Consider the following 27,112-nt stretch of genomic DNA (forward strand, 5'->3'; position numbering starts at 1 on the left):
ACACGTTGTGTCTGTGTATATTATAACACTTACACATCTTTTTCACTGCACTATTTATCACTACTTTGAAGATGTCACAAGTCGGTCTCTTCCTCTGATATTTACAATCTAACAAGCAGGCCCCATTATTGCAATGCAATAGGTCTGGCATTTGCGAGAACGCACTCTACAGACAATGCCTTTTATTTATGTGTTAAAACTCAAAACATGAATAAAAGGCATTGTCATTTACAGTGCCAATAGCTCAAAAGCAAATGCTCGTTTCATTGTCCTTTGGCTTGGCATTTGTTATATGTAATGTATTTCTACTTGTCAATGCAAATTTTTCTCCAATTAAATAAAAAGTTAACCAAGGTGATAAGAGCTGCGCGTAAAGGTTCCGCTAAAATGTAATGTGAAAACAAGCTGAAAGTGATAGTTTGTTAACGGAAACTCGTGCGAGGGAATCGTGACGTCTTCCTCGTTCCATATGAATAACTGGGCACAAAAAGGATTTGTCATATCCTGCCTAGCTGGCCGCTTTAAATTGAGCACAGGCTTCTTTGACTGGATATAATGCATGATGATACAGCAAAATGGAGAACAGCATCAGAAACTTCCGGGGGATTCCAGTTAAGACTACGGCCATTTTAAAGCGTCTTCAGTATTCAGTTTACAACTGCCATATAAATTTTCACCAAAAGGGGAGGCCATAACAGAAGTGTTTTGAGTGGGATAAGTCACGTGCACCTAAATAGTCTGCTGTTTAAGTACACTGGATACATAAATCACAGGATGATTGCGATTCGTGAACTTCGTTCGAAATACTTAAAAGTGTAGCATTTTCAAGCATTAATAAAACGTTGGGTCTGGTTGAACGCGTCTTCCGAGCGGTGCTAAAGTCGAGGGTCTGCCACCGCTGGCCATGGTGGGTATATACAGGCCGCGACTTAGGGGCGGTGCCGTCTCGGTAAGACTCCCCCTCCTGGGGAGGAGCTCCAGGGAAGGAAGCCAAATCCAGTTATTTGGGGCTGTCCAGCTGCTGCCTGGGAGTGGGAGGGGGTTGTCGGTTCTGGTTAAAGGGTTTTAAGCACATGGCACCCGGGGCTAGTGAACCGGACAAACGCGCGACTGCTGTCACTGGAAGCCGCCATGCCTGACTCTCTGAGCGAGGAAACTTCCCAGCTGCTGGAAGATTACCTCCGGCACTGCTGCCTTGGCCCCTCCAGCTCCCAGCCACCGGTCAGCCCCAAGGCTCGCACCCTATTGAGGGTAACTGCCGACGTGCTGGAGCCGCACCGGGACTTCTTCCAAGACTCCTGCTGTGCCCTGGAGGCCGGTGGGACCGAGCCCGCCCTCGTACTGCAGCGGGTGGCCCAGCACCTGGGCGACGAGGGCGGCCTTAGCTGGGGCCGGGTAGTGGCGCTCATTGCTTTCGCTGGATCTCTGGCCAAGAGGAGCAGCGGCTGTGCAGAGACCCCCCGCAGACTGGCGGGGGTGCTGAGCCACTACCTGGCGCAGGAGAAGCGCGAATGGCTGGAAAAGAACGGTGGATGGGTAAATATATTCCCAACTTTGTATTGTCCGAGCCGCTGAAGGCTAGCGCAAAGCCCCATTCATTCATTTGCGAGAGCCCTATTCATTCATATGTGCGAGGAGCCCTATTCATTAATCTGTGAGGAGTCTTTGAGGGAATCTCATTTGTTTGTTACGGGGTGAGCCCAAGGAAAGACCCGTTCACTAATGTCACACTAATTGTTCATCCTTTTGTATAGCACGGATATTTCACGATTTTTGTTGGGGACACTATGTATGTACAGTTATTTGTTGTATAGTAATCGTTGCTTACAGATTTTACTATTCCATGGCACCCTTCATGTCGTTAGACCTGACCAGTCATTGCAATAGTGTAATTCTCTTTCGTGTAATTAGCCATATTCATAGCAACATTCATTCACGTGAGTGGGTTCGTATGCACCGCGGTATTCACGCTAAGAGCTCTGGGCACAGCACCACTCGAGAGGCCTAGGCACAGTACCATTCATTTCACCCACCCCCTTGTACATTAGGCATGTGGCAATTCGACTTTCATACTCCTCATTCACGGGAGTAGCTCGCGAGAGACAACCTCGCAGCTCTAGGCCCTCTTTTTCTAGGCGTTGCACAGTACCATTTATTTCTCCCCCCCTCACGTTTGCGCACTGTGCTTTGTTCGGGTGACCAGACTGAAAGCCAAAAAACCGGAACATTTTACAAAAATAGAAGAAGGACTACAATTTACTCCAACCGAGCACAGAAAATGACAGAGCTCCTCAGCAGAGAATTACAGAGCCACACAGATCCAATGCAATGTTTAGAGCCATCATGCCTGTTAAACTGCGTTCTTACAACAGCAGCTAACTTTCCCCGCTTTGGGAAACATAAAAGGGCACCTCCCACCGTTTTCGGTCGACCCTCTCCAGAAACCGGGGCATAAACTTAATTTCTCGAAATCTGCCGTAACAGCTGGTGAAAACCGGAACTTTCCCTGCCAAAACCCGGGACGCCTGGTCCACCCTATGCTTAGTGGTATATGTCCAGCGATAGCTTCAAATAAGTGACCTCTCGTCGCGCAGTACTCTGCCTAGTGTTCTTGTCGAGGCCCAAGTGAAGAACAAAGCCATGCTGAGCACTGTTCATTCAGTTGCCTCTCCCGGTTGCACACGTGTGCACTTCATTCATAGCTGGCTTTTGTTCACGGAGCACTTCCTTCATACACTGGGCGTGCATGGTGCCCCGTGCCCATCAGCTGGACAGTCTGTCCTAGCACACTTTTACCTCTGTGTCATTGTTCCTTAGATGTCGACGGCCAATACGAGGCATATCACAGTTTGTATTCGCTTTGATCTAATCTCTAATTGGGTTCTTAAGGTATGTACAGAGTGGAGTTCTTGACGTTTGAGCTAATTCATTAGATGACTTGCTGTCGAATTGGCCATGCCGTCGCCGCCATTTGGTTCCAGTGCTGGTTACGAGGTATTGTATAGAGAACACACATTCCCACAGGAATTTGGAGCTGTGATTCCGGTTCTACAACCCCTTAAGTAATTACATTGTCTTTAAGTGTTGTTTTTCCTGAATGAGGTAACTGGAAAGCTATTGTCGTTCCGTGGGAGCTGCAGTAGGATGGACCTTTGTGAGCAGAGTTGAGTTTAGTTAAGGTTATACTTGTTTAGAACAATCCGTTCCTAGAGGAGGTAGCCCTTGTATTTATTTAATACACATACCTGTTGGCTGACGCGCCTGACACCACGTTCTGTAGTTAAATGTGGTTATTTTCCTCCTAACTTTAACATTTGTTGTTCTGAAAGAATATATTGTTTTAATTATTATACATTAAAAGTGTGCTACTGCCAATGAGACCGCTTCAGCGCACATACCATAGTGCCAATATCGGCAACAGTTATCACAAAGCACATAAGACATAAGTGCATAAATAAAAACACACGACACTGTAATGTAAGTGGAGAAATATTGCTGCAGGTTTATTAGCATAACCAATATGCAAACAAGGTGGGTTATCTTACGGGCGATCCCAGGGCAGGCCAGCCCTATGCCGCCTGCCCGTCTGATAAGCCTAGAGTCACCATGGCAACGCCAACTGGTGTATACCAAATATTGGGAGGGTCCACCCCTCCCATCCGTGGACCACCAGTCCACATGCTTCACCACGCCCCCCCGTGATGGGTGGGCGGAGCATAAATGGCAGCCCCCGGTTGCTCAGACCCACAACCGCCTTTCGGTTAACGGGGCGCCGTCGTTCTTCCAGGGGACCCGCTAAACATCCCTGGGTATCCTGGCTTAGCACCCCATGGTGCTGCTGCATGCTGTACCCCTTGGTAAGTGCAGACCCTGGATCGCCCTGTAACTCCTCCTGCAACACAAAGTAACATTGTTAGAAAAAACCTGCCCCCCCCCTTTTGTCCCTCCGGACGCCGGGTAAGCGGAGGGGCGGGCAAGGCGAACGAGCGGACAAGAGGACGAGGAGGGGGCGGAGACAGTATAAGTACCCCTGTCTCCTGCCCGCCCTCGCCGGAAACAGCTATCTGTTGGGGTCTCCCCCGGACTGGCCCAGGGACTCGACCTCCCACCCCTGTGCCTTCCTGTGGCACTAAGGCGGCCGCCCTCCAAGGGGCGGGCCGCTGTGCGACCCCCCCCCCGGGCAGCCTTACATATTCAGCAGACGTGAGCCCGATACTGAAAAGCGCCTGTATCCTCTCAATCTAGTGTGATAGCTTGGGTAGGTCGGGGTGGGTGGTATTGTGGTAGCTAGTATTGTGTGGTAAATTTTTATTTGATGGCATCTGAGCCGTCCAGGTTTTAGTAAGGGATGGGTAAGGTGTATGAAATTAATTCTGACCTGTATAGACCGGTACTGCTGGTATCCAAGATGGGTAGTGAGTAGATTGTGTTTTTGAAGTACGAAAATGACATGCACTGGTGCGTTTTGGTCTTTTGTATTTTTGTTGTATGGGTAGGCTGGCGTACAAGGCAGTGCAATATGTAGTCTAGGCTCGGGTGAACTAAGGCCCCTCTTACCATGGGTCTGTGTTCTCTTGCGAGATGGGGGACATGTTTTAAGCGTTTCAGTTGGTGGAAGGTGGTTTAGACTAATGCCTCTATTTCTAAGTTGAGACATGGGCTGGCATCTTTAATCATTCCTAACTTTCTTACCTTGGATTTGATTGGGACAGTGGTACCTAAGGAGGTGAGCGTGGACTCTATGGTGTTTTTCATCCCTTGACCTTTTAGGATGTTTTTTGGTGTCTGCCGCGACACTTGAACTATCTTTCTATTTCGTTTGGCCCCCACTGGCTCTCCTGTTGGTAAGAAGCTCCATGTAGCTATTAAACAAAGTCTACATGTGGCTGAGTTTGTGTGGGAGGGAGTAAAGGGTATCCCACTTGTCTATCAGAGCTGGTTTAATTCAACAGTCCTTGCAGACTGCGGGGGATCCTGACTTTCTCGAACAGCACAAAAGTTAATAGCATATTATTGTACATTCATTCGTACTTGGATTGGTGCGTCCTATTCGCCAGCATGTGCAAGTCTTTATTGACTGACTGCTTCTAGGTGTTTCTCCAGGGTCACGCAAACACTTTGACAATCTTATGCAGAGATTTTACGCCAGGATTTGAGAGAATAGTTTCTTAATTTTACCATCTTGGTAGTGTGTAAGCAGGCATTCAGTCTTTTTCTGTCTAGATAGTAATGGTCTGAATTTGGTGACTGAGATCAAGGGAGAGCTTGTGGTACAGCTAGTGCTATTGTGTATTTGCCATGTGAATTGATTAGTGAAGCTTGTGTATTTCGTGCAGTTTTTCACAATATATACTAAAGTGCTTTTGGTATCTACTGATCTGACTACATTTTAAAGAAACAGCTGAAAATATGCCTTTTTAACAGTTAAGTCGTCCTTGGCTGCCGTCGTGTGTGAACCTCTAGCGCCGGGACACTCCTGTTGGAGTACCTGTGCTGACAAGTTTAGATCATTCATTCATTCATCAAACCATGTTGAAGTTCCACATCGGTACAATCTTTTACAAAGACAGGAGACGTAACCCAGACGTGTAATTGGTTCTTAACGAGGGCAGAGGATGTACCAAGTTATTGTAGGTACCTCGTACTAGGGAGGAGTAACAGTATCCAACTGAAGCACAAGCGATCACCATGCTGTGCATTTCCAGAGTGCAGTGATGGCAAATACCTCTCGCCCGTTTAAATAAATAAAAAAAACTGCTCATGGAGGTTAACCCTTTTATTACCTCTTTAGTTTGTCGTGGCGGGGCACGCTCCTTGCTTCAATCTGTTTGGGTTACGTGAAGAACATTTAGTTTATGGTGGATCATTATAAAAACCTTGGTTTACCCGTTTTGCTGAAAATAAGCAGCATAGCAGAAGAGACATTTTTGTCACCTCCTTTGTACTTCTGTGGCCGAATTTGCTTCCTTCCTTCCGTAACGCACCCAAAAATATCCCATGTAGCGGCATACATGCCAGCAAAACTTTTGCTGGGAGTACTGGCCCCATTTCTTGAACTTGCACAACATACATCACACACATATACATGTATCAAAAATAGAATTTACTTTAAGTGTGGATAAAATGTAGATAGTTTTGTTTGCTCACATTCAGCGGTCATCGTTACTTAGTGCGTATGAAGTCTGGTGTGGCTGCATGTCGAACATTCTTTTCAAACCTCAGACAGCTTTGGTGTCCTGGTCAACATTCTTGAGGCTTCGTGTTTACTTGAAAAAACAGTTTTCTGATATTTCAGATCTTGCGTTTAAAAGTGATCTTAGAAATCCAAATGTTCCAATATGTTTTGCTTGTTATGTTACGGATATTTATTAAGCGCACGATTACCCAAGGGTGTCCTGGCGCTAGTTACCAATCCGTCATGCAAGAGTGGCACAGGCAGTTACTTATCAAAAAACATGTTTCCATAACCCTTCCTAAAAGCCAACAAGTCTGTTGCGTTTCTAAGGTGAACCGGGAGGTCGTTCCAGGATTTAGCTGCCCCTACAGTCCTATAGCAGGAAGTATCAGCTATTAGCATTCTCTATGGACTACTTAGATTGGTTCATCCAATCACAATTTTTAGAATGCTGACACTAACGACTGGTTTCTGGCCCTCTCCGTTAGGTGGTACTGACACGCAGACACACAATGGGCATTTTTTTGTGGCATATGCTGAGAAAGGCAAAGTGTGCTAAAAGCTTTATTGCCTGCCAATCTGATTCGGGTATAAGCTGTTGGGTGCCCTCCATTCAGTATAGCTGTCAACTTAAGAGTTGTGTGCTGGGTTGTAAGCATACCAGTCTTGATTCTGCAGCAACCACAGCACACAACAGTCTGCACTGCAGCCACTGACAACATCCGAACCCTCCTCGACTAGGTTTGGATAGCGGCACTGATCCTCCTGCACCTTGGTGGCATTAGACAGTCTATCACCACACGCTCATCGTAAGACTGCACAGCATCGGCATCCAAAGAGCTACACTCAGATGGATTGCCTCGTTCCTCACCGGAAGAACACAAAAAGTTCTATCACAGTTACCCTCGGAACCCTTAAGAAATCATTCGTGGAGTACCTCATAGTTCATCTCTCAGCTCCCCATCTTTAACACGTACATGATACCACTGGCCAGCATCATCAGATCCTACCGACTCAACATCATATCCTACAACGGTTACCCAGCGCTCAGGACGCCCTCATCTCCAACCGACTAGACTGCGGCAATGCTCTCTACTTGGGGATCGCAGCCCACCTCCACCAAAGGCTACAGACCATACCGATTGTCACTCGTCCTGGATCTCTTGCGACAAACCCACATCTCCCCTCCGATCTCCACTGGCTCCTTGTTCAGAACAAATGCCAGTGCAAAATACTCACCCATGCATACAAGATCCTACACTACTGCAGACCAGTCTACGTGAACCACAGCCTGAATTTTCACCAGCCCACCATACACATCCGCTTTCCTCTCGCTTGTCCACACCCCCTGCATCAGATGCAGCAAGAGCAGAGGATGCTTATTCTACCTAGCAGCGAAGACTTGGAAACAAATGCACAATCTCAAACATCTTGATTTCTAGAGGGAGACAGTCTTGTGTAGCCGGGGGTTTCCTGTGGGGTTCACCGGCACTCATTTCGGGAGGCCGGCACTTATTTTCCTCATTAGACATTTACTGAGTGCATGAGAGGGTAAAAACACACGAGGGAATAAGAAGGAAGAGAGAGAGTGAGAAACCAACACAAAGGAAGAAAGCCAGAACCTGCGAGAGTGAGACACAGGGGCAGGGAGTGGATGTTAGTGGATTAAAGAGGTATGATGAGATTGATTCAAGTCTACTGCATTGGTGTTCAGCGCCTGGACATTTAATAACACAGGCTGTGAGCTTCTGAACAGAGCTTGGGAAACCAGCACTCATTCTTATACAATTTCAGCACTGCTGGTGGGCCAGCCAATATGTCGTCTTTTTCTTCAGCAAACTTTTTTGTTTTCTTTGCACAAGTCTTTTAAACCCTGCTGCCATGGTGAAGATTTACCAATAGTCTGTATTCCGTTGTTTCTGTAGATAACTTAAGTTGTAAGGTACGGATAAGCATGTGTCTAGACTAGATACCCATTAGAAGCCGGTTAGATTCCCTCTCATCCTCCTCGGCCAACTGATTTCCGCATTCATACATTTACATCTCCCTTCTTTACAACTACCACAGAAATGGACGCATGTAGGAGGCATATTAACCCAAAAGCGAGGACCATTGCATTATATGCCCTTTCAGTTGTTATTGACCAGACGGGGTAAGGCAAATGGAGCATTTTATGTCATGGGCTTTTCACTGTGAAAAAAAAAATACAGGCATTTCTGTGTTGTATAGGTAGGTAGGCTCTGGTTAAAATGCTTCACCCGGCTGACAGCCAGGAGTAAACAAAATGTCACGATGAGAAGTAATAGAGGGGATTTATTTCTCGGATGTAAAGAATTATGTAGGTTAATACGGAATTAATATGGACGATGTTTAGGTACATTTCAGCCTTTTAATCGGCTGTATTAGCCTCTTGAGTGTATTGAGAACATACTTTACTGCTACGATAGTCTTTTATTATAGAACACGTTTTCAAAATGTCAGTTTTCTCAATTTGTAGAAGAAACTCTTATTTTAATTACCAAGTGGCAACATTTAACCGTTATAATCTGACCATGAAGCAAGAAGTTGGTATCCGGTGTCACGTGACTTACAACTCCAACCAACACTTTTACAGTTGACGATTAAAAACACTGCATTTGAAAAAGTTTTATATCAACTCTCATCCGTGCAATGAATATGTTCCGGAAGAACCGAGCGCAGAACTAGTTTACCTAGACCTCTGGGAAGCATTGTGCAAACATGACCATCTGGAGCTGGGATGCTTCATCCACCGATTATCTCGAATTGATCCAGAGGTCCAGCTGCTTGTTTCTTTGTTAAAAGTAAACTGACTACAAGAAGGACCGCGCAAGCAGGGTTTTGTTATTTGAAAAACCAACCCAGCTTTTATGTGTGGGACGCAGTCTGTAGTAAATTACTTCTGTGCAACTATTCCACTGACTTATTAGTCAACAGCATTAAATGCATTCAAAGTCTGGCATGTTCTACGCATAGTCTGCGTTTCACAAGTGACTCCGCATACAGGAAAAGACTGGAAACCAAAATGAGCCCCATCAAAAATGTTCAGACCAGGCCTACATTTTATTAGGCTGCGACTGGTAAAGAGCTATCTGTAAGGGGTTGGGGAATAGGTAACGAGTATCTCTGGAAATCCTTCTTTGGTGATGGCTAAAGAGACCTTTTAGGCTGATGATGAACACCCACCAAAACATAACCCTGTGCACTGAAAGCAAACGTAAAGGAACCGTCACATGAAATGCAAGTTTTTGCCAAGCATGTTCTGGCAACTGCATGAGATTCATAGATAAGGATCTGGGGCCAGATGCATTAAGCATTTTTCTCCTCGCAAACTGTCCGAATCGCAAAAATTATTTTCCGATGCAGCAAACGGCAATGATTTTGCGATTCCTAGGGGGTTGCGAATTGCGATCTACCTCCTTAATATTCATGAGGTAGGTCATCTGCGATTTTCCCCCTAGGAATCAGTAAATGTGTTCCACACACTTGTGCATTCCATTTTGCGATTTTCCTAATTGCGAATCGCACCTGGCCCCTAGTTTTTAAAGTGCCCAGTTTGTGCATACATCACATTAGCGTCTCTGTGCTCCTGGCCATCAAAAGTAAGGTCCTAGTAGAATACTCAGTGCTGACATATTCATGTGGCCTGGAGTGGTTTCTATACCTTTGTGCCCAAGAGCATCACCCTCGGTGTCCCTCTATGTTCATCCCTCAGCCCCACCCTATTCTCCCTACATGACACCCGTGGCCAACATCATCAGAACCCAGGGCCTCAACATCCTATCCTATGCAGATAACACCCAGCTCATCCTCCTCGTTCAGGGAAGACCCTACCACTAGAACCAACTTCCACAATGGCATGATGAGTGTTTTTAACTGGATGAATACCTATTTCTTGAAGCTCACCGCAGACAAGATGGAAGAGCACGTCCCTGTGGGACGATACCTGGTGGCCCGCCAATCTCGGACCCATACCCTCATCGACAGACCATGCCCGCAAACTCTGCATCATCCTGGCCTGCAAACTCGCCATGAAAGCCAGATCAATGCTGTTTCATACCCCTAATTCCACATCCGCCACGTACTCCAAAAAATCTTCAGATGGATCCCCTGTCAGCACCAGCAAAACGGTCACTCATGCCCTTGTCACTAGACTATGAAAACGCACTCTATGCTGGAATCGCCACCCAGCTCCTGAAGAGACGCCAGATGATACAGAACCCAGCTGCCAGAAGATACTCCAGACGATACAGAACCCAGCTGCCAGACTCCTCCTCAATCTCCCCAAACAGACCCACATCACCCCCCACCTCTGGAACCTCGACTTGCTCCTCCTCCAGAAAAGATGTCATTTCAATATATTGACATGAGTCCACAAGACTCTTCTCGACCAGAGACCAGCATACTTCAACCACCGCCTAAACTTCCACCAGACACCTGCGATCTACCTCTCTCGCACACACTCGCTGGAGCCACAGTGGAGGTCGTTCCTTCTCCCACCTCGCCGCCAAGGCCTGGAATTACCTTCCCCCTTCACCTGCGAACATCACCATCTCCAACGGAATTCAGAAAGATTCGAGACCTGGCGTTTTTTTTTTTTTTTACTGAGCCCAGCGACACCTTGGCGCCTGGATACCCTAATGGGTGATTAATTGTGCCTGACTTTCTGGTGGAACCCATGTCCTGGCTTAAACACATCCTGTACACTTGGTTCATAGGTAATACGAAAATCAGTGTTATGATCTTTGCCAGATTTTGACCGAAGGCCAGCCTTGCCTCAGAATATCTTTAGTTGGTTCATAGCCTTGTTCACATTCTCTTTTCTCCATTCAGCTTCAGTTACTCCTCCGGATTATTGCATTCCTACTAAACCAACAGCCATAACCTCCTACTTTTCTTTTGGTGGCTTTGCTTCACAATCTGTTGGGCAGGAAGGAATGAAAGATAGCATAACAAACAATATTCTTGTAATTTGGAGCTCTGGCATTATGCACTGTGAATGTGAACACACCACCCAGGAATACAATATAAACTAGTGGTTTGTGGTCAAGTTTGTTGCTCCTGAAAGTTCTTTCTTTTTGTTAGTGTACCTAGATTGAATCTCGTTCCTTGTTCTGAATTCAAATGCCTTCGTCCACTCCTGTTCCCTAGATTTCTGTGATAATAAAGCTTCAAGTTGGTAAATGCTGGCATCCTGTGGTATCACATAGCATCCATGCACACAAATTCTTTCAGTGGAAGCTGAGGAAATTACTGCTTTCACACATTCAAACACTTTTTGTCAATCACAACCCCATATACATTTCTAGCATTTTTGTAAAGGATTCCTTGATCACTGCATGACCTCTCCGAAGTTCTTGGATTGCCGTTAGTCTCAAAGACCCATGAGTAATAATAGCTAATGTATGGAACTGGGGGGGGCTCTTGACTGCTTCATCTGTGAGGTCTGTGGAACAATTTCTGTTTCCAAGATGGAATGACCTGAGGAATCGACTTCGGATAGGAATAGTATAATTTATAATATATAACACTCCCATTTCTTTAAATAAATGGTACAGAGCTCTCAAAAACATTGAGAACACGGAGACCAGTTCAGATGGCATTGTCTTGTAGCCAAATAAACCAAAAGGACAACTCGGCCATCATGTTCTACATAAACAGAGGGTGGAACACAGTCGATGCCACGCACAACAATTGTGAAATTGGGCATTTCTTCAGGAAATGAACATCGTAGCAATGCACCTACTGGGGGAAGACCATGTAGTAGCGGTCAGGCTAAGCAGGCAATCTTTATGGTTTCACAAATGGAAACTGAATCAGTCAGAATGTTTCAGAAAGGGGGAACTCCAGAGATGGTAGTTTTGTGTTCCGGGGTGTTGCAAAGAGATCTAACAGTTCATAGGGAACGCACTATGGATAGACTGGTCAGGGATATTTGCATACGCTTTTCCCCGATACCACAACTTCACAAGGTGATCAGCAAGTGCAGAAGCAGCAGCATGAAAATGATACAAATTGTCCCACAATGGTTAAGACAAACCTGGTTCTCGGAAATAATGGAAATATTGCAGCAGACTATTCATAAATTGTCAAAAAGACAAGATTTGTTAACCACGCAAGAAAGAAGGGTGCTTCACCCAGAACCAGAGGCTTTAAGCCTGGCAGCAGAACTCCTGAGGTTACCGGAGAACACAATGGCAATCCTAAGTGAGGCAAGAAAGCCTACCACTAGGAAGTGTCATAGGGCAAAATGGAAACCATACAGGAATCCTAAGTTCCAAATAACCAACAGAACTGTCATAGAAACTGATCCACGATTCATGCCAAAGGTGATCTTGCAGTTCCATGTAAATCAAACCATACAGATACCAAGTTTCTTCCTGAAACCCAAGGCCCATGCAGAAAGTACGTTACACACCCTATACGCTAGAAGTGCAGTAATGTATTCTATTGTAAAAACAAAGGAATACAGGAAAACAAAACCACTCTTTGTATTATTCGCAAACAGTTCTCAAAGGAGACCAGTAACCAAGAACACACTTGCAAGATGGATAGCACAAACAATACAATTGTGCCTTAAAGAAACAGGTAAGAAATTACAAAGGGCCCCTGGGGCACATTCGGCAAGGAAGAAAGGGGCAACTATCGCCTCCCTAGCAGACACACTACAAATTATTTGCATGGTGGAAACATGGTCTTCAGTGCACACGTTCAGAAACACTTTCTGTGTGGACATTCAGAGGAACAAAGAAGCCCAAGTAGAACAAAGGGTCGTACAACATCTATACTCAAAGCAACATTCCTCTTCAACCCAGTCGCCACTGTAGTAACATACTGCTACAAAATCGATGCTCGGCATGCTAATCCAGGAAAGATTCACGCTACAAAACATAGTTTCTTACCTGCCGTGTAGTTTTGCAGCTTGAAGAATTTCCTGGTTTCACAAGCGAACCCACCCTCCACCGACGAAGATGGAAAAAAGGAGGGAAAAGGGGGAAAAAATAAAAAGTGGGGCTTTTCGGAGGAAGCGCAGTGCTGTCAAAAGCGGGCATCAGATGGAGGTACGTTGACGCCCATCAAGAGGAAAAACAAAAAAAAAGTAGGTCCAAATACAACCATTTCAGACCCAACCACTAGACGGCGTATTAATGCACAGCATGTGAATCCAGAAAATTCTTCAAGCTGCAAAACTACACAGACAAGTAAACTGTACTTTTTCCGTCTCTCTCAGTCCCCCATTGCCTAGCTCTGCTCCTTGTTGATCGTAGCTCAAGCCAACGCCAAGATCCTGGACTTCCAACTCCTCTAGTCTCTATAATTCAGGGCATCCCATGAATCTCTAGGGCGTTTCAGTCCTCACCCTGGTACACCTACGAAATCGGAGATAGTGCATCGTTAATGAAGAAAAAAGCTTGCTCAAAACCCAACTCCTAGACAATCTTAAAACAAAAAAATGCTAATAGTCCTTATAGTACACATGAACTATTACAGGAGTCGCCAACACAAGTAGAACCCTCTTCATAGTGGTCAGTAGTTAATCACTGTGCTTCGACAGTACCTCACTGAGTCAACAAGTACAATATCATGATCGAGTTTCCCCACTGCAAAAATACACTAGATCTGGCACCAAAAACGTCTCCAAGCATTGTACCACCATCCCGTCGGCACCCAAGTAACCTACCCAAATGGACCATTTTCAATACTTTTAGATTGTACATCTTTTGCCTCAATTGCTACTCTCGTACAAAGATAAAATACTCTAAATATCAGTTGTGACATTCCTATCTGTAAAAGCATTTGCACTCAGTCCTCCTCTCCTTGTCCCCTGACTCACTCAAAAGAGAACATCTACTCTCACCACTGAGAAAAAGAAAGTTATAATCCTGGAGGGCGTGATTCGCAAACTAGGGGCTTGTTGCTTTCTAATTGCTGGAAAAAAAAGTTACCATCTAGTTTCAAGACCAATTCAATAGTAGCTGTCTTCTACACAACTGAGTAAGACATAAATACAGCACTGAGACAACCATCCAAGTCGTGGATAAACCCCATCACATCTGACAATGGCCATTCCTCTTTCCTTGGTCTTGTTGAATGGTTAACCGACATTTGGTACCACCAAGCCCTTGTCAACGTTATGTCACACATGGTACTAAGGACACCTTCTTCCTTATGTGAATGTGGTCAAGAAATCAGGAATACATTAATGGATTGCAACCACTGCCAAGTGACCTGAAGATTGGGTAAAGGATACATTTTGTTTGCCTCGATGTTTAACTTGTATGTTTAGCATTTTTCCAAACCACTGTATTCTAATACCCGAGTATATTGCAATTCCTTTTGAAAGTAGTGAGAGGGAGTTAAGCTTGGTGTACACAGCATATTACTGCTAAATATCATAGCCATCAGCCCTGCGTGACCTCCCAGAGGGCTCCCTGGGTAACGCCATTCCTCCGCAAATTGTACAGTTCAACCCTGCCTGCCCCTTATTATGGCAGCTGATCTGTCCTCTCAAGACTGAAGGTTGAAGAGAAAGATAGTTGACTGAAGCATGCTCACTAGAAAGCCATGTTGGCTGGCAATCTAAAAACACTGGACTCCAGGGAAGACGTTTGTATATGATGTCTTTGATAAGAGCTCTAGACTGAGTGTCCTGTTGGAACATCACCTTTTATGTGAAGTGTAGAAACTTCATTAAGGAGATTCCACTCTTACTGGACAAGCATTTACCAAAGCCGTGTTGGGACACGAGTGTTGTTTTTAGCTAGCTTGGCCTTTCGGTTCAAGGAAGTGAAATAACCAGCTTTTTTAAAAAAAAAAAAAAAAAGCTTTTTACCAACTACTGGTGTTGCTGTTTGATCAGTTTCTAATGATGATTTTTGGCAAGATGAATGTTATTTCACCAATTTGCTTTGCCAGGCATCAGCAAGAGTATAGTGAATTCTGAGAGCATGTTAAGGGGGAAACCACAATTAGAAGGCCTTTGGCAAGAGAAGAGTGCTAGAGAAAGAACTGAAAATTGAGCCACTTTACATTTGTGCTGGACTTGAATGTAGCACTTGCCAGTGTGTAATGGCACTGCTATGGATGATCCAGTCAACCTGCGGTGAGAAGTGTACTTTCATTGCTCTACTCCAATGAGCGGAGTTCTTTATTGATGACACTGAAGAGCATGATGTTTTTGGAAACTTCTTTTCAAACTTGTCAAACACCCTAATAATCTTCTGAGCTGATGTATGCATGCTCGGGCTTTGTCCTGCTTGCTGCAATTTGTTTGCAATAGCTGATCTCTACACATGCCGTGTCCATTGCCTGGAAAATAGCCATCTGGTGAGGTCCTGTTTGATTTTGAACTGGATCTGTACCGAGGTCAATCCATAGTCCCCCCCCCCCCCCCCCCCCCCCAAATGCGCGAAAAATGCATGCCATTCATCACTTAAGAGATGTTCACTTTTACTCGTAATTGTAAGGGTCGGAGGCCTGGAGGATCGACCGAAAATGTAGCATAGCTCTATAGTTAGCAGAAGTCTTTTAATTTTACTGTGAGATCCGCTCTGCCTGTTAGACAGTGGACCACACTTTCCTTGGAGGAAGTTCAAATATTGCATTAGGATCATCTGGACAGGGTACATCATGGCTCACATCTGAGAACAGGTTGGCACGGTTTCTAGTGCAACGGATACCTGGAGTTGTCTGTGTACTGACAAGCATGCTGACCAACTATTCCAATTAATTGTTTTTCTTAGACAGATGGGCAGTGTTGGAAGTTCCCTTTGATAAACTATCATGGTTGTTCAACTGGTTGACCAGATTTTGTCAGGTCTTCTCTTGTATGTCAAAACACACACACATGATAGACAGAATGCTGAATAAATCAAACATTCACCCTTGCCCGCAGTCAAGAGATCCGGGCTAAATCCATTATTCTTTTGCTCACCGTGCCACCCGAGGGTGGACCCAGCCATATGCAAATCCGTCTTGACCCTGCTCCCTCTTCCTTCATCTTGGGTATCTTACTCGGCAGTGCTTCGGCCTTTAAGCTATGTACGTCCTACTGTGCATATCCTCTAACTCTTTTTGAGAGCGAGAAACTACTTCTGCTTCACGGAGGAAAACTTACACCAGCCAAACGGGATGCTGCTCTTAAACCTTACTGCAGCCCCTTGAGTTTTCATTAAGATCTTGGCCAATGTGACAACCTCTGCGGCTGCAGTAGTTCCACTGCTACTTCTACTTGGTTGACTGTCTTACTAGGGCACAATTTAAGGGCCCTCTGGACGTTTCCAAAAGTGTATAATTGAAAGAAATTGTAAACGCAATTTGCAGCTTTTTTGCTATATCTGTTGGTGCTCTTGGGGACTTGATCCATTGTTTGGGAAAAGCTCAGAGGTTGTATCAAGTACTTGTGAATGGAGCGCAAACCTAGGTAGCTTAACAAATGGAAACACCTAAGTCAACACAGCAAAAGTGCAGTATATTGGAGTTGTCGTATTGAATGTTCATGTACATGGGTGCCTTTTGGGTCCAAGCAGAATTGTCCTGGCATAAACATGTTGAAGCTGCAGGCTATCTTGCCATCCTGTGGTGTGATCCATAATCGTCATGGTGCCCAAGTACAACACCATGGCCATATCCCAAGTCTATAAATGGGGGCATAAACTGCCTGCAACCTCTCCAGATAGCAGTTGAGCAGTTGGAGCTGGCAGTGGCCACACCATAATCCTGATGGTCCCCTAAATCTTTTACAGCACTAGGCAATACAGGCGCAGACCTTGTTAAAGCTCCTTACCAGTTTAGTGTTAATCCTCTTTCTTTGGATGCCTGGGGACACCCAAACGTCTACTAAGCCTTTATGGCTCATGTGAACTCTAGGTACAAGAAATTCAGATAAGCTATGAATGAATGGTTGAGTATGAATGTGCAAGGGCATGAATACATTCTTTTCCTCTGACATCTTCAACCCCCATGGTTGTGCAGAAGATTAGAGGCATCTCTGGTGGCTCCAGCTTGGGTGTACCAGGTTTGGTTCACTGGCCTATTCCAGCTACTTTAGAGGGATCATATCCAGAGGAGTTGTCTGCTAGCCAGGAAGGTCCTTTGCCCCTCTATACTATTGTATGACTCAGCTCTTTCTTCTGGACAAGTTGATTGTCCCTAACCATTGCCTCTATACAGAGAACCTAGATTTCCTGGTAACGGATGAGAATTCTCCCTTCACAACTCAGTACTGGGTTAATTGGCTGAGGTTATTTTACTTGGTTTTGCTAAAGGAAATAAATGTGCTCACGTTGCTGCAGATAATGTCAATACTTTCTCTACATATACTAAAATTGGGCGTTCAGGTGCCTACCTTTCAAGACTGACATAGAGGCCATTGTGGCATATTCAGACAGGCCTGCGGGTTCTCGGTAGTGAGGTTTTCAAACTGCATTTGACAAGCTGGATGCACCCTTTCCTTTCAGAAATGTATATTCTGCATTATTTACTCATCCCTAGATTCTAGGCTACTTTCCAGTATTGGCACCTTATTGCTGACCCAGTTGGCCATTTGCTCCTGTTTAGGTCATGCATTGGTTTTTGTGAGACTTTTTATTACAGGGGGCTTGGAGGCCACCGACTGCATGCCATTGGTTTGCTGCATTGCCTCTCTCATTTGCATGCCTTCGTATTAGTCCGCTTCTGTAGACTTCCTCCTTTGTGCATTTGTCCCTCCCTTGAAGCATGGCTGCATTACTGTCCTTCCACTGCCCGATTTTTCAGGCACTACATTTTTCTTTTTATGCAAGCACTCTACAAGAATGCATTTAAAAAAAAAAAAGCAGTCTTTCCTCATGTATTTCTTCACCCTTACAGTATCTCTGCCCCTCCTCCCCCCCCCCCCCCCACGCCAAGTCCTGAACACCCTCCCGTAGTCCATTGTCCATGCGCATGGCACGAGCCCCCTGCTCTTTCTTCCATTCTCCATGCTTGTGCTCATCCCCTCACATCCTGTGTGGGCTTGCCCCAGCCCTTCCTTCCCACCATACCTAGTCAGTCTGTCTCAGATCCTCCCGCCCACCCTGCATTGTACATGTTTCCACCAGATCCTTCCACCCAACCTTCATTGTGCATGTGGTTGCATAGTCCCTCCTGCCCATTGTCTGTGTTTGCCCATGCCCATCCCACCCACTCTGAGTGATTGTCCTTTCTGCTCATGTATGATGCCCCAGCACCTCCTCCATACCCTCCTTTTTCCATGGGATTCCCTCCAGCCCTTCTCTCCCACCCTTCATTGTTTGTGTGCTTGTTTCCAGCTCCTCCTATCCACCCTTTTTTTATGTGCCCACTCCCGGCCCCCAAGCATCCTTTTTCTGTCCCTCCTGCTCGCCCTCCCTCTGAGTAGCCTCCTGATTACTTGGTGTTGGGCCTGTCATCCTTAGGGTGTTTTTCCCTTAACGTTTTGCATGCTACCCTCCACTTTCTGTTTGTTGGATTTAGGACTCCAAGCACTTTACCAATGCTAACCAGTGATAAAGTTCATGTGCTTCTCCCCTAAACAAGTTGACGTTGGTGTATCCCTGATTGGCATATTTTAGTTTACCTGTAAGACCCTTGTTAAGTGGTATACCATGTACCTAGGGCCTGTAATCTAGATGCTACTTATGGGCCTGCAGCAATGGTTGTGCCACGCACACAAGTAGCCTTTCAAACCTTTCTCAGGCCTACCATTGCAGAGCCGGTGTGTGCTGTTCACTGCCACTTGACATTTAAAACCTCTTGCCAAGCCTTAAAATCCCCTTTTATTACACACATCATCCCTAAGGTAGGCCCTAAGTGACCCTATTGGCAGGGTGTTGTGTAACTAAAAGGCAGGACTTGTGCTTTTGGGTTTTACATGTCCTGGCAGTGACAAACAGTTAAATGTCGTTTTTTATTTTTATTTTAACTGCTGTGAGGCCCACTCCTTCCATAGCATTGGGGAGTTCTTAAAACACCTTTTTAAAGTTGTAATTCCTAATAGGGTAGGAGCAACTACTTCATGATTTATATCCTTGGAATTATGGCGATTAAATCCTCTCTAATGGTAAAGTTGGATTTGACTTTACTATTTTTATAAATGCCATTTTTAGAAAGTGGTCATTTCTCTGTTCTTAACTTTGCTCTGTGTGCCTGCAGCCTGTTTCCAATAAATGTATGGGCAGGGAGAAGGCTACACTTTGTGCATTCCCTCTAGACAGCCACAGCATAGGAAGGGCTGAGTGTGATGGGATGCGTCTGCGGTCATCTGCAAGACGATAGCCTTCCTGGGCAGGCATGGAGAGAGGTGGCTCACCATTGCATCTGAATAGGTTGTATTCTGCTCTCGCACAAAGGGCTGATTTGCCTGGGTTCCAGCAACAGGATCTTTCACTAAGCATTTGTAATTGTTTACCGCACATGCCCCTACCCCGCAATTACCATGTCATTTAAAAGCATTTGTCTCTTCTCCCCATCCATTGTAGATTAAGCGTCTGCCAGTTCAAAGGCACCCTTTAGAGCGGAATCCTGGTTTCTCTGGTTTAAGGAAAATAAACTTGAGAAGAAAAGGGAACAAGCATTGGCATAGCCAATAGGTCTCGCTTTTGGGAACTTATAAGTGTTTAGCCATGCAACTCTTGATGTTGTTTAATCAAGGATATTGTGTTGGATTACTAAACCCTTCTAATGTCCTAAAGGCGAGACCTATCGGCTATGCATTGGGGGGGCCTTATAAGTGTTTAGACAGAGCTATTGACTTTGCCAATGTTTCTAAGCTGTGGTGTCGTTGAGTGATGCTGTGCTGGCCACAATTTAACCTGTGCTGGCCTGGAGGGATGCTGTGCTGGCCTGGAGGGATGCTGTGCTGGCCTGGAGTGATGCTGTGGCGTTCTTGTGTGATGCTGTGGTAGCATATAGTGATGCTGTGGTGTTCCTGAGTGATGCTCCTATTGGCTTTCGCCTTATGTAAGAATCATGTCCAGCGGAGGACCTGGTGTAATTTCACTCCTGTGGCATTTAATGAGGTATTCTCCCTTGATCATACAGTCAAAACTATGGAAGTTTCCAAACAATTGGAGACTTTCAACACCACTTTAAAAGTGGCCTTTGATGCAGTCGTACCAAAAAAACAAATTAATTCTGCCCCTTGAAGAGCCTCCACTCCTTGGCATACAGTGTAATTGAAGCTGGAAAGGGCCAGATGCAGGCGACTGGAAAGAAGATGGCGTACCAGTAAGACCTAGGAAAATAGGGGTTTGTATAGGAAGGCACTGTCCAATTACCAACAGAATCTAAGAACCGCTAGACGGCAATTTATTATCAGACATATCGATAATGCAAGCAACTCCCAGAAAACCTTGTTTGGTATTGTACAGGTTTTTCTCCCACCCCCCCCCCACCCCCCCCCCCCCAAAGCCTGCAGACAGTTGCTTCAGGAATCCCAGGAGTTATGTAACTCCTTGGCTATCTATTTTTGCGAAAAGATATTAAATATCTACGCAAATTTTTCTTCATCTACCATCCTTGAAGTGGCTTCTTCACAAAAATTAGAGGAGCGGAATAAGATAGTAGCCTGCTCCCTAAACTGCTTTGAACTAGCCACATTAGAGGAGGTCATTAAAGGCTTTACGGGGGCTAAATCTGGATCTCCACTAGATATATGCCCACCAAAAATCATGGCGTTACTGGCATCTAGTTGTGCCCTGGCAATCCGAGATATGTTCAACTACTCTATCCTCACGGGTACCATTCCAGCCACCTGGAAAGAGGAGATTGTTCGCCCTATATTAAAAAAAATTCTCAGCGGACCCTTTGGTTCTGGGTAATTATCGCCCCATCTCCCTGTTACCACTATTAGGAAAAATCCTGGAAAGTATCATCAATTGACAGTTAAGCTCGTATCTCGAGGATAATCACATTCGGGACCCCTCAGTCTAGTTCCGCCCAGGCTTCAGTACAGAAACTGCTGTTTTGGCGGTAACGGACGCGCTTAGATTAACTGTCGACGGGGGAGGATCAGGTATTTTGATCCTCCTAGATCTCTCCGCAGTTTTTGATACTATTTCACACTCTAAGCTGTCGGAGAGACTCCTGGATTGTGGCATAAATGGGATAGCCCTTAAATGGCTTGAACATTACCTGTCTGAAAGAACCCAAACTGTTATGCTGGGACCATACGTTTCAGGCAAAATGTTGCTGGATAGGGGCGTTCCGCAGGGCTCCTGTTTGAGTCCCACCCTTTTCAATATATACATGGCTCCGCTGGCACAAATAATCGAGCGCCTGGCTTTTGAGATTATCCCATATGCTGATGATACTCAGCTTATGTATACCATCGGACCAAACCCAGAGCTCGACAAATTTCGTTTTGCCTCCGGAATGCTTACCATCTATGACTGGATGACAAGAAACTGCCTCCAGCTCAATCCGGAAAAAACTGAGGTTATGTTTATGGGTAAAGCCATAAATAGTTGGTCTGATGAATGGTGGCCTATCCAATTGGGCCAGGCCCCTACTCCTAAACAGTCAGTAAAAAATCTCGCCCTAAAATTGGATCAGGCCTTGACCATGAAAGGTCATGTGGCCGCAACAGTAAGCTCATGTTACTATGGTTTAAGGCTTCTCAGGAAAATCTTTCCCCATCTGCCTACTTCCCAGCGCAGAACCTTAGTCCAGGCGATGGTTATTAGCCGTCTGGACTATGGCAATGCCTTGCTGGCTGAAGTGGGACAAACTCGACTGGCTAAACTGCAATTGATTCAGAATACGGCAGCACAACTGATTTTGAATTGCCTGGCAGGGTCAGCTTCGACCCCCACCCCCCTCCTGAGGGAGTTGCACTGGCTAACAATAAAGTACAGATCTTATTTCAAGATCTGTTGCCTTACAAAACGCATTGAAGGAAAGAGGTCCTCTTTACCTGCGAAAACAACTATTTAAGTACTCTCCAGGTAGGAAACTTAGATCCAGCACTTTAGACCTTCTCCAGGTCCCCAGAATTCGTCTTACCCGCACCGGAGGGAGATCTTTTTCATATTTAGCTCCTAGCTATTGGAATAAGCTCCCTATAGCTGTTCGTAATATCCCATCGCTAATCATCTTTAGGAAACCTCTAAAAGCGTTCTTGTTCCAAATATGACACCCCTCTTGAGATGCAGTTTCTTCCATCCTCAGTATAGTTCCCCAGTCAGCGCCTAGATGCCCCAGGGTGAGTTAGGTCGTTTTTATAAAGCGCACAACATAACAGAACATCCACTGCATTGTCATTATGTGGCCACTACTAATAAGGGCACAGGGGTCGTGATACTCCGATGCTGAGAATAGGACAGAGCTTATGTACTTCCAAGTATTAGGGTTACTGCGAAGGAAACACTTGTTTTCAAAATCTGGCTAAAAACAAAGTTGAAATGTTTTAGTAAAGGGCGCGTGGCTTGGACGGCAATGGGTGAAGGTGCCTGATTCCAGCGCTCCGCTGAACCTGGGAGCGAGCAACATAAAAGAACGTACATGTGCTGATAAGCAAAAAAAATAAAAAGATGCACCATAGGACGTCGGAACGATCGGGGGCAAAGCTGATCTGCTTATAATAACCAGCCCGCCAACAAAGAGAAGGAGATTGGGGAAGAAACTCCCTGTACGAAAGAGAAAAGATCCAAGATGGTTCCCGCTAACTGAAAAACCCTGTATCCGATACCTGAAGTTAACCACGCTCGCAGAGGGTCCAGCAGCTAGCTCGCCCAAGGTTAGTGCTGGGGGACCTTCTGTGTAATATCAAGGAGATGACGGCGCTGTCTGTAAGAGGTCGGGGGAGTAGAAGATCGATAATCTGCCCAGAGCGAAACTGAAACTGATACTGGTGGATGGGGGCCACCATCTTGAGATAGTTAACAAACAACTCTGCATATATTGGGAGTGCAGCGATCAAGGTCCTGCTTAAAAGCGAACGGGGCAGCTTAGGGTAAAACGCAAGCACCCTATAGCCGCCGCCTCGCACTGGTTGCGCCGCCATCTTAATTTATGCCAGACAAACAAATTGGATTGTACAAGCTCCTGGCCAGCGCACGCTCAGCATAGCGGGAGGGTCTGCGGCATCTTACAGCTTGTGGAAAATACAGCAGAGGGCCATCACAACCTTGCCCAAGGAGACCAAATGTATGAGGAGCCTCGCACAAGGGGGAGATCGGAAAACTAACGTAACGGGAGTGTGCAAAATATTATGAAAAAAGAGAAGCGAAAGCGCACCCTATAGCCGCCGCCTGGTATTGCTTGCGCCACCATCTTGTTTATGCCAGACAAGCCAATTGGACAGCGGAGGGACAACACAACCTAGCCCAAAGAGACCAAAGTGTTTGAGGAGCCTTGCGCAAGGGGGAACCGGTGTGAAATGTAAAGAAAGTCAGCAACAACATACGCCAGCCGCCCAGACTGAAAACAATAATAACCGCCGCATGATGAATATTGGGAAACCAGCAAGCTAAAGACAAACCCCCATAGCGCCGATACAAAAACCTCACAAATCTCAGAGTCTGATAGACTCCAACTTTTTCCATCACGGTCGAGAGAATACCATACAAGCACGTGCCCAGGTAAAGCGGAACTGCGCTTTATCTCTAAGTAAAGGGCTAAATAAGATCTGTCATGGTGAGCATGAGGTGAGCGTTACAACCTCAGCGGGGGGATGGGTGGGGGGGGGGTTACATAACGTGAAGGAACTGGTGCCATCCAAGCTCAATAATAAAATATATAGATCAAGGTGGCCTAAAGAATAACCGCAACCAGCTCACTTGCGTAGGCCAGCCGGCTCAAACCCATCATAGAGTGCACAGAGTGGTCCAGAGCCCTTTTGGTAAAAACGCAGACGACCAGAACGCCAAGCCCAACACCGACCCTGCGGCTTTGAAAAACTGTGCCGACAACCGAGGAAGTCTAAAGCGATATTTTAGTGCCAACAGAGGAGGACCACAAGAGAACCAACGATGGAGCGGAAGGTCAGAGGAAGGCTCAGCCCACAGCAGGAGAAGAGGGGGCTGGCAGCTATGGCTGGTAATGAAGGGAAACTTACGCAGCAGTCCAAAAAGAATAAGAGTGACCCTCTGGAATCCCCCATCAAAGACCAGACATCAACAACCCGCTGGACATGATTTTAAGAAAACTGGCGGAAGTACATGACCTAGCTAAATCGACCAAGCAAACCACGGATGCTATCCGCCTGGAATTGGCTGCAGTCAGAGCGGGCATACATGCACCGAACAATAGACTAACAGAAGTAGAACAGAGGGTAAGTGATGTGGAAGATAGCGAGCAAAAGGCAAACCAGGCTTTGCTAGAACTTTCTAAAACCACAGCAATGCTCCGAAGACAAACAGCAGAGTTAGACGACCGCAACAGGAGGGAGAACATCAGAATACATGGGGTCGCCGAGGGGGAAGAGGAGAAAAGTGGGTCATGCATTGCTTTCATACAGGACATGATCCCTAAACTTACTAACTTAAAGTTTGACCTGCTGTTGGGAGCTAGACAAGGCTTACAGAGTTCCAGCCTACAGACCATCAAATATTGCTACACCGCGCCCCATAATATGCAAGCCTCTGAGATAACAGCATACCAAAGCCATATTCACAGTGGCCAGGAAAAAACAGAATCTGCTGTGGAACGGACAAAATAATCATTCTCACCCAGGACTACTCTAAACACACAGTGGACATAAGGAAACGGTTTCTGGCCCAAAGAGACAGTCTAAGGAAGGAAAACATCCTCTTCTCATTCATAGGCTCGACGAAATTCAGAATCACAGACGAGGGCAGAACGCACATCTTCGAAGACCCAAATGACCTGTCCAGCTACCTACAAGGTCCGACTCCACAAATGGATTTCTCCCAAGCAAGCGCGAAAGAGGAGAGCCTCACCAGAACTGGGGGGGAATGAGTAAAGATATATCGTCTTATAATTTTGGCATTGTAGTCTTCCTCCACTACTATGCAAACATCCATCTACCTCACCTCACTATCTACCTCAGTCAAGTTGCTACTTCCGTACACTTTTCTACTTCAAGTGCCAGACGGCCGAATCTAACTCTGGGAAGGCCATGAACGTGGATCACAAAACAGACACACCGCTTTTGGCGCACTAAACGAGCACATCTTTGAACCAAACTTTGCAGAGACAAATCATGCTGATAAGTTATAAGTGAACAACATAATCACTAATATCCTTTCTAAGATCATTGTCCGTGAATAGAGCAGCATGCTAAATAAGTTGCAAGTAGCTTTTGACGCTAGGGTGATTAATGCCACAGATGCATGTGTACACGGTTCCATATTTATCCCAGGGGAAACAGAGCTGGATCTTTGCTGTCGCACGTCCAGAATTCTAGGTGTAGATGGGGGGGGGGGGGTTTTAGTCTTTTTTTACGTCATGCTCGTATTGTTTGTCAGGCACTCCTGCTTAGTTTCTACCCTTTTCTCTTTTAAACTTTCCACCTACACTATTGCATGCATTGTGGAGATTGAAACCCAGTCACGGGAGAGAGCGGGGGAGTGGGCACGAAGAAGTTTGAGACAGAAAAAACATTCACGAAGTCATAGAAAGAGCAGGAGTATTATCATACGGAGAATGAACATGGCCTTGACTAATCAACCGTTTCCTAGCTTCGTAAAATGACATCTAACCCTACGAATTCATTAACGTCCAACTTAAAGATAGTCTCCCTAAATCTAAAGGCCTCAATCACCCAGGTAAAAGGGAAAAAAAAATACTTGACTACTTAGCTAAAACTAAAGCGGACATCTTTCTCCTACAGGAGACTAAGCTATCCTTGGACGATGCAGAACGGATTAGGGTGAGATGGGTTGGCCAGATGGCTTGTTCTCCGGCAGTAGGTAAGAAACTAGGTGTAATCAACTTGATAAATAGGAACTCCAGGATAAGTATAGAAGATCATCAATGCAATTTTTAGAAAGGAGAATCCAGCTGAAAAGGGGAGATGAAAACATTCATGTACTCAACATATACGGACCTAACACAGATGTCTCTGCCTTCTGGGACAGCATCTCGGGTAGGTTGGAGGCACTCCCACAAAATGAATTAACAGTGTAGGCAGGTGATTTCCACATGGCGCTAGACTACAATATAGACAGACAATCACAGTGCCATACACTACCCCCGGGGGGGGGGCACAAAGTACTCAAAAATTTATGTACCAGATCCAATCTGAAAGACACCTCGAGACTTCAGCACCCGGACGCGAGAGATTACACTTTTTACTCAAACCCACACAACTCATACAGCAGAATTGACTACATGCAGATCTCAGGCACACACACCCACCTAATAGAGAACACGGACATAGCCACGAGAACAATCTCAGACCATCCCTGTGTCGGCCTCCTACTAAGTGGTCGCCACAACGAGGGTCACTCTCGTAGATGGAGATTCAACAGTGATGTGTTAACAGAACATAGCAACAGAACTAAAATAGAAATGGCCATAAAAGAATACATTAACTTTAATGACACTACAGACACGGACCCAAAAACCATGTGGGACGCTTTGAAAGCCAGTTAGGGGGACAATTATGGACATTAAAGGCAAGATGAACAAGAATGCTAAGGCCCAGTTGGACCAACTAGAATCAGATATCCAAAGACTAGAGACAACGTATATCTCAGACTCCAAAACGTTGGGGTCCTTACAGAACTCACAAAGGAAATACAAATTCAACAGAATTCTGAGCGGGTCTGTGGATAAACAAATTTAAAGCAATAAACCTATGCGAGGCCAACAAAGCTGGGAAGATCCTGGCATCCTACCTAAAACACAAACCAAGACCGCATACCATCTCCGCAATTACAGACTCGCATAACATCACACACACAACATAAAGAAATTCTACGCACATTTAGTGTATTCTACTAGGCGCTCTATAAT

The 27,112-nt window shown here is 45.6% G+C and overlaps 1 protein-coding gene across 1 annotated transcript in view; it reads left to right on the forward strand.

Moving 5' to 3' along the window:
- The first annotated feature begins 836 nt into the window (after positions 1 to 836).
- Positions 837 to 27,112, forward strand: part of BCL2L10 (BCL2 like 10) — a 34,970-nt gene continuing 8,694 nt past the window's right edge. The window contains exon 1 of the mRNA XM_085644178.1: positions 837 to 1,536. Within this exon, the coding sequence (XP_085500304.1) occupies positions 1,132 to 1,536 (405 nt within the window). The 5' untranslated portion in view covers positions 837 to 1,131. The remainder of the gene's footprint in view (positions 1,537 to 27,112) is intronic.

This window comes from Triturus cristatus, chromosome 3_1 (assembly GCF_964204655.1).
Source record: "Triturus cristatus chromosome 3_1, aTriCri1.1, whole genome shotgun sequence".
Lineage (NCBI taxonomy): Eukaryota > Metazoa > Chordata > Amphibia > Caudata > Salamandridae > Triturus > Triturus cristatus.